Source organism: Chanodichthys erythropterus, chromosome 17 (genome assembly GCF_024489055.1).
Source record: "Chanodichthys erythropterus isolate Z2021 chromosome 17, ASM2448905v1, whole genome shotgun sequence".
Lineage (NCBI taxonomy): Eukaryota > Metazoa > Chordata > Actinopteri > Cypriniformes > Xenocyprididae > Chanodichthys > Chanodichthys erythropterus.
This window is the reverse complement of record NC_090237.1, coordinates 14,313,562-14,325,937: the sequence shown is the minus strand read 5'-3', so window position 1 is coordinate 14,325,937 and position 12,376 is coordinate 14,313,562. Positions and strand designations below refer to the sequence as shown.

The window sequence follows — 12,376 nt, the reverse complement described above, 5'->3', positions numbered from 1 at the left end:
AAAAACACACGAACGAATTGTACGTAGCGCTTGCGAAAATAGAAGTAAGGCTGTATCTCTGCAACACTTTATCATATTCAGACCAAACTTGATACATGTCTTCACAAGCATGACCTGAGGCACCATGCAGTGTTTCGGCTCAGCGCCACCTACTGGTGCGGAGATATGAAAAATGGATATTTTTGCTTATAACTTCTGATGGGTTTGTCCAAAAATCATAAATTTGGTCTTGTTGGATTCGGGGTATCATGCCGAGTCAAATGATATCCAATTTTCCCATATCGGACATTTTGGCCGTCGGCTATTTTGAATTTCGTGCTAAAATGCTGTATTTTACGAACGCATTAGCGTATCGTTACGAAACTCGGTATGGGTCCCCAGCACAATACCCTGAAGGAGCCTGAGAAGTTTCAGCACTGCGCCACCTTGTGGTCAAAAGTTATAACAAAATTTACAGAAATGCTAATAACTTTTGAGTATATTAACCGATTGTAATGAAACTGTTTTCAGTAGATTCCTTGGGTCATGCTGAGAACATAGATATCAAACTTTCCATAGTCAGCTGAACTTCCTGTCCGCTGTATTGTTTTTCTTTAAAAACCTACTTTTTTCGAACTCCTCCTAGACCGTTGCTCCGATTTTCACCAAAATTGAACCGTATCATCTTCAGACCATGCTGACAAAAAGTTATGGATTTCAAGTCGATAAGTCAAACCGTTTTCGCATACCAGAGCAACGAATTTGAGGCATGATGCAAAAATGACTCTTGAAGCTGTATCTCTGCTATGCTTTATCATATTCAGACCAAACTTGGTATGTGTCATCACAAGCATGACCTGAGGCATCATACAATGTTTCAGCACAGCGCCACCTACTGGAGTGGAGATATGAAAAATGGCTGTTTTTGCTTATAACTTCTGATGGGTTTGACCAAAATTCATAAATTTGGTATGGTTCATCAGGACAATGCCCTGAAGGAGCCTGAGAAGTTTCGGACCAGCACCACCTTGTGGTCAAAAGTTATAACAAAATTTACAAAAATGCTAATAACTTTTGTCTATATTAACCAATTGTAATGAAACTGGTCTCAGTAGATTCCTTGGGTCATGCTGAGAACAAAGATATCAAATTTGCCATAGTCAGCTGAAATTCCTGTCCGCCATATTGTTTTACTTTAAAAACCTACTTTTTCGAACTCCTCCTAGACCGTTGCTCCGATTTTCACCAAAATTGAACCGTATCATCTTCAGACCATGCCGACAAAAAGTTATGGATTTCAAGTTGATAAGTCAAACCGTTTTCGTATACCAGAGCAAAACATTTGAGATATGATGCAAAAATGACTCTTGAAGCTGTATCTCTGCAATGCTTTATCATATTCAGACCAAACTTGGTACGTGTCATCACAAGCATGACCTGAGGCATCATACAGTGTTTCGGCGCAGCGCCACCTACTGGAGTGGAGATATGAATAATGGCTATTTTTGCTTATAACTTCTGATGGGTTTGACCAAAATTCATAAATTTGGTATGGGTCATCAGGACAATGCCCTGAAGGAGCCTGAGAAGTTTCGGACCAGCGCCACCTTGTGGTCAAAAGTTATAACAAAATTGACAAAAATGCTAATAACTTTTTTTTCTAATTGCTCACTGCTGCTGTTGGTCTGATGCTCCCAGCCATGTTGGCTGGCTTCTGCCGTTTTTGTGCTTGGCCCCGTAATTGCTGCTTGCAGCTATATTTATTATTATTATTATTATTTATTTTTTTATTTATTTTTTATTTTTTTCACAGTATAAATGCATCTTTATACATGAAAATGTGTAGCTTCCTTTACATTTTAAAATGGGATCTTTTATTTCGGGGTCTGTGGCATCAAAAAATTGAAGATCATTTGAGATATACCGTTGTTATTAAAATTATACAAAGATTTTGAGAAACACAGCTTTGTAATAAATAATAATATTGACCTCTTGGTTCTTGCCGCCCACAGAGACCAGAGTGTTTACATCTCTACGCACCTCCGTTCATCCTGGCACCAGTCAAGGACAAACAGACTGAGCTGGGTGAGACATTTGGAGAGGCTGCGCAGAAATACAACGTGCTGTTTGTGGCCTACTGCCTTTCACATGACCAGAGGTGGCTCCTGGCCTCATGCACTGACCAGTATGGGGAGCTGCTGGAAACCTGCATCATCAGCATCGACGTACCCAACCGGTGAGCACTCAAGAGTTGGTCTTTGATTGGTGTAGTTTCTTCAAGCCCAGGCCTGTGTGTGTGACTGGGATTTTGTGTGTTTTCACTCAGAGCTCGGAGGAAAAAAGGCTCTGCACGACGACAGGGCATTCAGAAGCTTTGGGAATGGTGTCTGGGTCTTGTACAGATGACTTCACTTCCTTGGCGCATTGTGATCGGCCGACTTGGAAGGATAGGTCATGGGGAGTTACGTGGTAGGTATTGCAATTATTCAATAATAAGTGTTTATATCATGTACAGTGCTCAGCGTAAATGAGTACACCCCCTTTGAAAAGTAACATCTTAAACAATATCTCAGTGAACACAAAAACAATTTCCAAAATGTTGACAAGACTGTTTTATATAACATCTGTTTAACTTATAACATGAAAGTAAGATTAATAACATAACTGACAAAATTTTCAGTTTTACTCAAATTAGGGTGATGCAAAAATAAGTACACCCCACTGAAAGTTAAATTTTAGACATTTGTAGTGTAATTTAACAAGAATTCAACCACAGGTTAGTCTTAATTATTCATTACACAGGTGTCCAGCAGACAGTTGCCTATAAAAGGGTGTTAAAACCCCTTCCCATTTCATGCTGTCAGCAATGGCACCACATGGAAGAGAAATGCCACAAGACCTGAGAAAGAAAATAATTTCTTTACACCAGTAAGGTGAAGGCTACAAGAAGTTCAGCAAAGCTTTACTTATCAGTCAGAATACTGTAGCAAAAGTGGTACAAAAATGTAAAAAAGATGGAACTGCAACCATCTCACAGAGACATCCAGGTCGCCCACGAAAATCGAAGAAAATCGGCATGCAAGTTCACTGCAGTTATCTAAAGAAGTAGAAAGCCAAACTGGGGTAACTATTTCCCGTGACACAGTACGGCGTACACTGCAGAGAAATGGCATGCATGGGTACCATCTCCTAAAGCCCAGGCGCAAAAAAGCCCACCTAGAGTTTACCAGGGCCCATGCTGACAAAGATGAAGACTATTGGGACTCTATACTCTGGAGTGATGAGACCAAGATAAATGTTTTTGGAACTGATGGCTTCAAAACTGTATGGCGTCACAAAGATGAGGAATACAAAGGAAAATTCATGGTGCCTACAGTGAAACATGGTGGTGTCAGTGTCCTTATGTGGGGCTGCATGAGTGCTGCTGGTGTCGGGGAGCTGCATTTCATTGATGGCATCATGAATTCACAGATCTACTGCTCTATACTGAAAGAGAAGTTGCTTCCATCACTCCATGCCCTTGGTCATTGTGCACTTGTCCAACATGACAATGATCTTAAACACATCTAAGGCCACTGTTGGATTTCTGAAGAAGAACAGTGTGAAAGTGATTCAGTGGCCAAGTATGTCTCCTGATCTGAACCCAATCGAACACCTATGGGGAATTCTGAAGAGACAAGTTGAGCATCACTCTCCATCCTCTCTAAAAGAGGTCATTCTTGAAGACCTCTCTAAAAGAGGTCATTCTTGAAGAATGGAAAAAGATAATGTTGCAAAATGTCGCCAACTTGTTTATTCCATGCCTAGAACACTTGGTGCTTCATTAAAAATCATGGAGGCCATACAAAGTACTAGATGTACTAGTTTTTGTTGTGGGGTGTACTCATTTTTGCATCACCCTAATTTGAGTAAAACTGTAAAATGTGTAATCTAAGTTATATTATTAACCTTACTTTCATGTTATAAGTTAAACAGATGTTATATTAAACTTAGTCTTGTCAACATTTTGGAAATTGTTTTTGTGTTCATTGAGAGTTTAAAATGTTACTTTTCAAAGGGGGTGTACTCATTTACGCTGAGCACTGTTTGGCACCAATTTTGCTGTTGATCTAACTCTTGTTTTTGTTCCAATCAGATTGGAGTATTTTGTTGAGTAGGCGAAACTTGCAGTCTCTCGGCAGACGACTTAAGGAAATGTGCAGGATGTGCGGCATCTCTGCCGCAGACAGTCCCAGCATCCTCAGTACCTGTCTAGTTGCCATGGAACCACAGGCTTCCTTTGTCATAATGCCAGGTAATTAATATGAAGCTTTCACACAGAGCGATTGTTCTGCACTGGGCTGTACTTCGATTTCAGACCTTTAGAATCTTTTGAATGTTTGATGAAAGTTCCTTCTCCATCTCTCCGTAGACTCCGTGTCCACAGGCTCCGTTTTTGGCCGCAGCACTACCCTGAACATGCAGACATCCCAGTTAAACACTCCTCAGGACACCTCCTGCACTCACATCCTCGTGTTCCCCACTTCTGCCGGCCTCCAGGCCTTCAATCCCATCAATGGTCAGACACTTTCGCATCTAATAAAGCAGAAGAGCTTGATTGAGTATTGTTTATAGCTGACTAATATATGATGTCATTGTTTGCAGACGTCACAGATGGAATGGGTGGCATGGATGGAATCTTGGACTTGCTGTCAGAGAATGATCTGGTTGACCCTGATCTCATTAACATAATTCCCAACTCTCCCACCACCTCCCCAGTACAGTCGCCAGGCTCACATTACCATCACGGAGGAGACGGCAGCAAGGTAAACATGCTTGCACTGTTCTTTTGAAGAATTTCAACATACACTACTGTTCAAATGAAAAGATTTTTCAAAAAAAAAAAAAAATTTTTTTGAATGGTTGTGTATCTCGTAGATTTAAGTTTAGAAATAATGAAAAATCATTATCCATACTTTCCACTTTAGTATTGTAAAGCCCAAAGTATATTTCGGCAGTCCGCGTTCCACACGCTGTCCGAGTGATGTAATTTTCATCATCAGACGTCCGCGCATACTGTCCGAATGCAGCCAGATTTTTGTGTCCGTGCGGGTGGTGTGCGTACAGAGTGACGCGAGCGCTTGAAAACAAAATCCACTACTTTGAAAGGCTTGTGCACTCAATTGTGCTCAAGACGGAGCAGAACACGGAAGATACCTGGGCCTTAAGTGATTGAAGTATTATTTTTTTTTCAGTGCTTTATAGACCTCTGAATCCACCCTCTCACTGTCTCTTTCTCATCTTCAGGGCCAGAGCACAGACAGGATGGAGTCTCACGACGAATCTCCCAACATCCTCCAGCAGCCCATGGCTCTGGGCTACTTTGTGTCCACGGCTAAAGCGGGTCCACTGCCTGACTGGTTCTGGTCCTCCTGCCCACAGGCAAAGAACCAATGTCCTCTCTTCCTGAAGGTGAGCTCTTCAGTAAATGTAATAATCATTTCACTCCAGAGATTCATTAAAGCTTCGTTTCATAATCTAATGTATTTAACAGAGCTGCAGAGGTGTCATATAATGAATGTTTCTGTCTTCCTGTCAGGCTTCTCTGCACCTTAATGTTTCATCAGTGCAGTCAGATGAATTGCTGCACAGTAAACACTCCCACCCTCTGGACTCTAGCCATACCTCAGATGTGCTCAGGTATCATCTGGACACTCTTCTTTATATCCCCATGCCTCTTATATATTTCATTACATTTATAATATGAACCCAGGTGGGTTTTTGCTCTTTCTATTTCATACTTGTTGGAGCTTCTAGAATGCCACCATTCAAGGAGAGCAGCAGACTTCTAAAACACCCCAGATTGGATTTGATTTATAAATAAATTCTTTCATCTTGCATTTTATTATTCAGACCATTGTTCAGAAAAGCCTTAGACAAATTTGTTAACTATATTAAAGGTGCCATCGAATGTTTTTTACCCCTGAAGGTGTCTGTGAAGTTTCAGCTCAAAATACCCCATAGATTTTTTTTAATAAATTTTTTTAACTGCCTGTTTTGGGGCATAATTAGAAATGTGCCGATTCAGGTTTCAGCCCCTTTAAATCATGCGCTCTTCGCCCCCGGAGCTCGCGCTTGCCTTGAATAGTGCATAAACAAAGTTCACACAGCTAATATAAACCTCAAAATGGATCTTTACAAACGGTTCGTCATGCATGCTGCATGCGTCGGATTATGTGAGCATTGTATTTATTTGGATGTTTACATTTGATTCTGAATGAATTTGAGGCAATGCTCCGTGGCTAATGGCGTTAGTTTTAAGTTGTTTATGAATTATACAGTCTGCAAGTGTTTAAAAATGAAAATAACGACAGTCTTGTCTCCGTGAATACAGTAATAAACGATGGTAACTTTAACCACATTTAACAGTACATTAGCAACATGCTAACGAAACATGTAGAAAGACAATTTACAAATATCACCAAAAATATCATGTAATCATGGATCATGTCAGTTATTATTGCTCCATCTGCCATTTTTCACTATTGTCCTTGCTTGCTTACCTAGTCTGATGATTTGACTGTGCTGCTCCAGACGTTAATACTGCCTTGTCTAATGCCTTTCATAATGTTGGGAACATGAGCTGGCATATGCAAATTTTGGGGGCGTACACCCCGACTGTTACGTAACAGTCGGTGTTATGTTGAGATTTGCCTGTTCTTCGGAGGTCATTTAAACAAACGAGATTTATATAAGAAGGAGGAAACAATGGAGTTTGAGACTCACTGTATGTCATTTCCATGTACTGAACTCTTGTTATTTAACTATGCTGAGGTAAATTCAATTTTTGAATCTAGGGCACCTTTAAATATATTTAATGGCATTAAACACAGTTTATTTAAAGGGATAGTTGTCATTTACTCACCCTCATGCCATTCCAAACACACAATACCTTTCTTTCATTTTTTAAACACAAATTAATTTTAATGAAACCTGAAAAATTTCTGTCCATCCTTTGAAAGTCCATTACACCAAAACTTTGACACTTCAGAAAGTTCATAAAGGCATTTTAAAAGAAATCCAGATGAATCAAGCAGCTAATCCAAGTCTTCTGAAGAGTCACTTTATTACAGTGGTTTTCAACCCCCTTTTGTTCAAAACAATATTCGAAGACCCTCTTATCTAAGCTGGTATGTAACTCTACTTAAAAATATGATGTCTGATTTATGTTGTACATCTTTTTCAAATTAAGATATTTTTGTTGAAATCCGATGGCTCAGTGAGGCCTCCATAGGGAAAAAATGACCTTTCCTCTCTCAAGATCCATTAATGTACTAAAAACATATTTAAATCAGTTCATGTGAGTACAGTGGTTCAATATTAATATCAAATAAGAAATTAGTGTCGAATCAGCAGTTCGGAGCGCCAAAGTCATATGATTTCAGCAGTTTGGTGGTATGACACGTGATCTGAATCATGATTTAACACAAGATTCATAACGCTCTGAAGCTTAAAGAAGCAGTGTTTTAAAATCGGCCATCACTAAATAAGTCATTATTTTGTTGTTTTTTGGCGCAACAAAAATATTCTCATCGCTTTATAATATTAATATTGAACCACTTTACTCACATGAACCGATTTAAATATATTTTTATTACATTAATAGATCTTGAGAGAGGAAGTGACAAAATATCAATATCAACAAAAATATCTTAATTTGCGTTCCGAAGATTAACTAACGAAGGTCTTATGGGTGTGGAACGGCATGAGGGTGACAGAATTAATGACAGAATTTTCATTTTTGGGTAAATTAACCCTTTAAGTGATAATCAGATTCAATTTAGGCTTTTATTCACATATAAATATTGATCAAAGCTTGTACGCAGAACAAATCAAATATGGTAAATGTAAGCTCAGCTGTTCTTGCTTGAACTTCATTGGTTCTTGCGCATTTGAGCTTTCATTTACCATATTTGATGTACTCGATGTATGTTCGCTGATCAATGTTTATATATGAATAAAGGTTTAAATTAAATAAAAAGCAATTCTTCAAAACACTTTGATAAAATTGCCTGGTTTATATGGATTTTTTTTATGATCTCACATTTTGAAGCATCAAAGTTTTGGTGTAATGGACTGTAAATGAAAGGACAGAAATCTCTCAGGTTTCATTCAAATATCTTCATTTGTGTTTTGAAGATGAACGAAAGTGTCTTAAGGGTTCGGAACGACATGATATTGAGTAAATGATGACAGAATTTTCATTTTTAGGTGAACTAAAACCTTAAACCTCAAAAGTTGGCTTTATCGTAAGCACATTTCAGTGTAGCAAAAAATAAATAAAAAATAGTGTTGCTCACATATTTGTTGTTTTCACAGATTTGTGCTGGAGCAGTACAATGCCCTCTCGTGGCTGACCTGTGACCCAGCGACTCAGGACCGGCGCTCTTGTCTGCCCGTGCACTTTGTTGTGCTCAACCAAATGTACAACTTCATTATGAACATGCTCTAGCGAACGAGGGGTTCTGCACAACTGTTGCCATGGTTTCTTACAACAGACCCTGCAGAGACACCGCATCACTGCACTGCCGTCGCAGGCCTCCACGCCGAGGACACAGCTGGACAAACCAACTGCAATCAGACAGCGCACTTACAGCAATGCCAGGCTGCCCAGTTTATGCCAAGTGTCCATCTCAACAACTGGAGGGAAAGAAACTCGACCATCTCAATGAACTTTTAAAGGCCTGAAAGTGCAGTTTGGGTCAGGTTTTATCCAGTTGAAATGCCTGCATATATCTTATTTATTGTATGTTTTTAAATGTGTAATTTCTTAATCTTTTATATTATATAAACAGAGGAAGATGCATATTGCCTTCCTAAATGAAATGAAAATGGTTTGTCATATATGTAATTGTCTTAATTACAGAACCGACAAGTGAATTTGCTGTAGGTTGCTTTTAGAGGAATATTTAGAGAAATATTTTCTCCACAATTTTTACTGTCACAGTGTACAGATGAAGTATACAGGAGCTCACGTTCTTACCTTTGTGTGGTGGGGACTTTAAGATAGGCTGTAGCTACAGAATTCCTGTACAGCAATTTAATGTGTTCAAATAAGAGGACAAGAGGTACATTGTCGGATTATATATTTTATATCACAGATTTAGAGAATTGTGTGTGTATATAAATGTGTACATACAATCGTGTGCCGCTATGGATGGTGCAGCCAATGTTTTAGGAATAAAGTGTGTAAAACCTAAAACCTGTGGTCGTCATTGCACATCCTGCTTGATTTTGAACAAATATCTTGGGTTTCTAGGGAAAAAATGAGACGCCATATTGCAGGAGGTTTCATCATACTCTCCAGGTATGATAAGCCCTCGAGGGAGAAATTGCTGTGTATTTATTCGGCTCAAATCCCTGTGAAATGACATGGTGCTATTCTCATCAGGCCTGTTCGCGTGTCCAAGCGACTGGCTGTGCATATGCGCTTGTTTCCCGATGGAGCCGAGTGTGTTGGGTTGTTAATGGCACTGTAACTCTTCGTTGACATCCTAAGCACTGCTACATCACTACTCTATATTATCATCACTTTTCTTGGCATGATGATTATGACTCCTGAGGCATTATTATCATTTTTTTCTCCTGTCTCTCTGTGTCATGTACTAGTCATTTTTGCTGCCGCTGCAGATAAAATATCTCCCTCCGTAGTAATAAATATTGTCATTTTGTTCTGCTTTCTGCCCTGAAAATTGCTCATTTGAAAGCTGTGAAAGCTCCTAGAGGCACTGAGATGTGCATAAAATTACAGGCATTAAATGTATTATGTGTTTATTCAACTTCAGGCACTTGTATTTCCAAGGGCTTGGTTTTTAATATAACTAACAGATCAGCTGTTAGTTCAAACTGGAAACTTTTTATTATGTTTCTTTGTGTATAGATTTCACCCTCTTGTATGCTTTACTATTGTAAATCTTCCAGTTCTTAAAACATAAGACAAGAAATATATGATAAAATGTTTTAAAGATGAGAAGTAAAAGCGTAAAATAACATTTAAATATTTGGTGTGTGAAAATCAATGCCAGTTTTAACTGTTCCTTTAGAGGTGGTGTCATTTTCACCACGACCAACGATTCTGCCACAATAAAGTCTTCTTGTTTTCACTGTCATTTCCATCACATATGCCATTAAACAGAATACGTCATTAGAGATGTGGTGGAAATGACACTGAAACCTTCAGTGTGTGGAAAGTGTGTGTGTTTACAGGGCCAAAAGTGCTCATAATTGAAGAAATACTCAAGTAATGCAATGTAATTCTCAAGTAGCATGTTGAAATAGTGTTAAACTGTAACCGAATAAAAACTAAATGAACGAGAGATTATTACATTATTGCATTATAGAACAATTGGTGTTGTTCATTAAATCGTCATTTTGGATAAAGATATCTGAAGTGGAAAACAAAACAAACCAACCCTGTCCCCTCAAACAGATTAAAAACTTTTTTTTAAAGAAGTTTGAGAGTTTTTGAATATTTTGATCCCATCCAAGGTTGTCATTCTGTGTTTATTAGTTTTGATGGTTTTGTTTTAGTGGTGCATTTAAAAAAAAAAAAAAAAAAAAAATATATATATATATATATATATATATATATATATATATATATATATATATATATATATATATATATATTATTATTTTTTTTTTTTTAATTTCTTTTCTCTTTATTCATCTTGTCATACCTTAAAAAAATGCAGTCATATTACAAGTTTATGTATAAATCATAACTATGTATCTTTGCACTGTACAAGTTTTGCAAGTAGTTAATAAAAAAAAGAAGTTTGACAGTAGTAACACTGTAAATAACTATTTTATTAATATATATATATATATATATATATATATATATATATATATATATATATATATATATATATATATATATATATATATATATATATATGGTTACCATTGTAAATGTTTAGTGTACGGTATTTCATCCTCAGTAATCATGAAATAACATTTGCAGCTGGATATGTCCAGCAGGTGGAGCTGTTTCGCTTCCATTACATCCTGAAGCTGCTGAAGAACTTGCCCCTTTAGGTGTGTACCTACTACAACATACATTTATTTACTTTATTTTAAGTGCTTCAGCTAATGCAGGAAACCTAATGTTTGCATATGTGAAAAAGCATTTTATGGCTGATTTTATCAGCTGTTGAATGCAGCATTTTCTAACTTCAGACCGCTGACAGTTAACGTAATGGCCCGAGAGGACGGAGGATATATCGACTGCGTGTCACTCAAACATCCAGCATACTGCTTGGACAAAACCTGTTAGGCCTTTAATAGCCAAGTTCATGGCCTTGTTTCAGGCCCGGGGGAAAATTACCTTTGCTCTTCACCACGCCAGGGGTCTCTGAGATTGGAGAGCGATAGTGGAGGAGAGAGTAATCGGACTCCTGTAATTGCCTGTCGGGGCTGATGTTTGTAGTTAGGCGAGCTGGGAAATGGACCTCACAGACCACAGGATAACAAAGTCATCATTATCTGCGCGTAATGCACTGTTACCGAGCTCGCGGAGGAATACATTTCACCGCGTAATGCGAGGCGATTTGGAAACGAAGTACTAAATGTGATGGTAATGACTTCTATTACACAGAGGAAACATCTGGCAGTCAAAGTTAATTTCCATATTTAGTCTCCTCCGTTAGGCAGTTCAATGAATGCGTTTGAATATCTACTCGAATGAGGTCTCGCTTTCACCTCGTTCCTTTGGGCAAATTGAAAGCGCACTCGAGGCGCAATTTCACCGTCCTTGAAAATCGAAGCACTGAGAAAGTGTTTTCCTCACCCATTGACATAACATCTGGGTTGGCATCATCTCGAGTAGCAGCCTGTGAATGGCTGTATCTGTCTATCGTATTTCAACCCCATGTGACCTGGTGTTAAGTGTCTCAGGAAATTGCTCTGTCTCTCCACATCAGTCAGGCATAATGCTGGCATCGTGTTGCTGATGGAAAATGAATGGCAATAAAAAGAGAGGAGATCTGTAGAGGGCAAACGGGAAGCAGAGCTTCGCCGTCTCTCGTGATGTGACCTGGCACGGCGACCGCCGCTTCGGTGCTCCCTTGAAAGCCGATATTAGTCTAATGACTGCCAGGCACGGACATGGGAATTTAATTAATTGCCTACAAATTTCTGGGGAGAATAGACAGAAAGGCAGACGGGCTTAATATAACGAACAGGCTATTTCTGAGGGCCCTTGATTGCTGTCGCCTGCTGAAAGGAAGGCTCTTTTAAGACTCTTGTATAACCTGCTTTGCATGTGAGCAGGCCTGAAAACAGGGGTCACAGAAGACCTCTCCTCATCTGTGGTTCAGAAGCGAAATGTCATTGAATTCCGTATGGAAGGAGCTCA

The 12,376-nt window shown here is 38.7% G+C and overlaps 1 protein-coding gene across 2 annotated transcripts in view; it reads left to right on the top strand.

Moving 5' to 3' along the window:
* Window positions 1–9,766, top strand: part of med13b (mediator complex subunit 13b) — a 38,862-nt gene extending 29,096 nt beyond the window's left edge. For both annotated transcript variants that reach the window (XM_067364747.1, XM_067364746.1), the window contains exons 23-30: window positions 1,992–2,215; window positions 2,306–2,448; window positions 4,115–4,273; window positions 4,391–4,537; window positions 4,624–4,784; window positions 5,266–5,430; window positions 5,558–5,658; window positions 8,338–9,766. In XM_067364747.1, the coding sequence (XP_067220848.1) occupies window positions 1,992–2,215; window positions 2,306–2,448; window positions 4,115–4,273; window positions 4,391–4,537; window positions 4,624–4,784; window positions 5,266–5,430; window positions 5,558–5,658; window positions 8,338–8,470 (1,233 nt within the window). In that variant the 3' untranslated portion in view covers window positions 8,471–9,766. The remainder of the gene's footprint in view (window positions 1–1,991; window positions 2,216–2,305; window positions 2,449–4,114; window positions 4,274–4,390; window positions 4,538–4,623; window positions 4,785–5,265; window positions 5,431–5,557; window positions 5,659–8,337) is intronic.
* The last annotated feature ends 2,610 nt before the right edge of the window (window positions 9,767–12,376 follow it).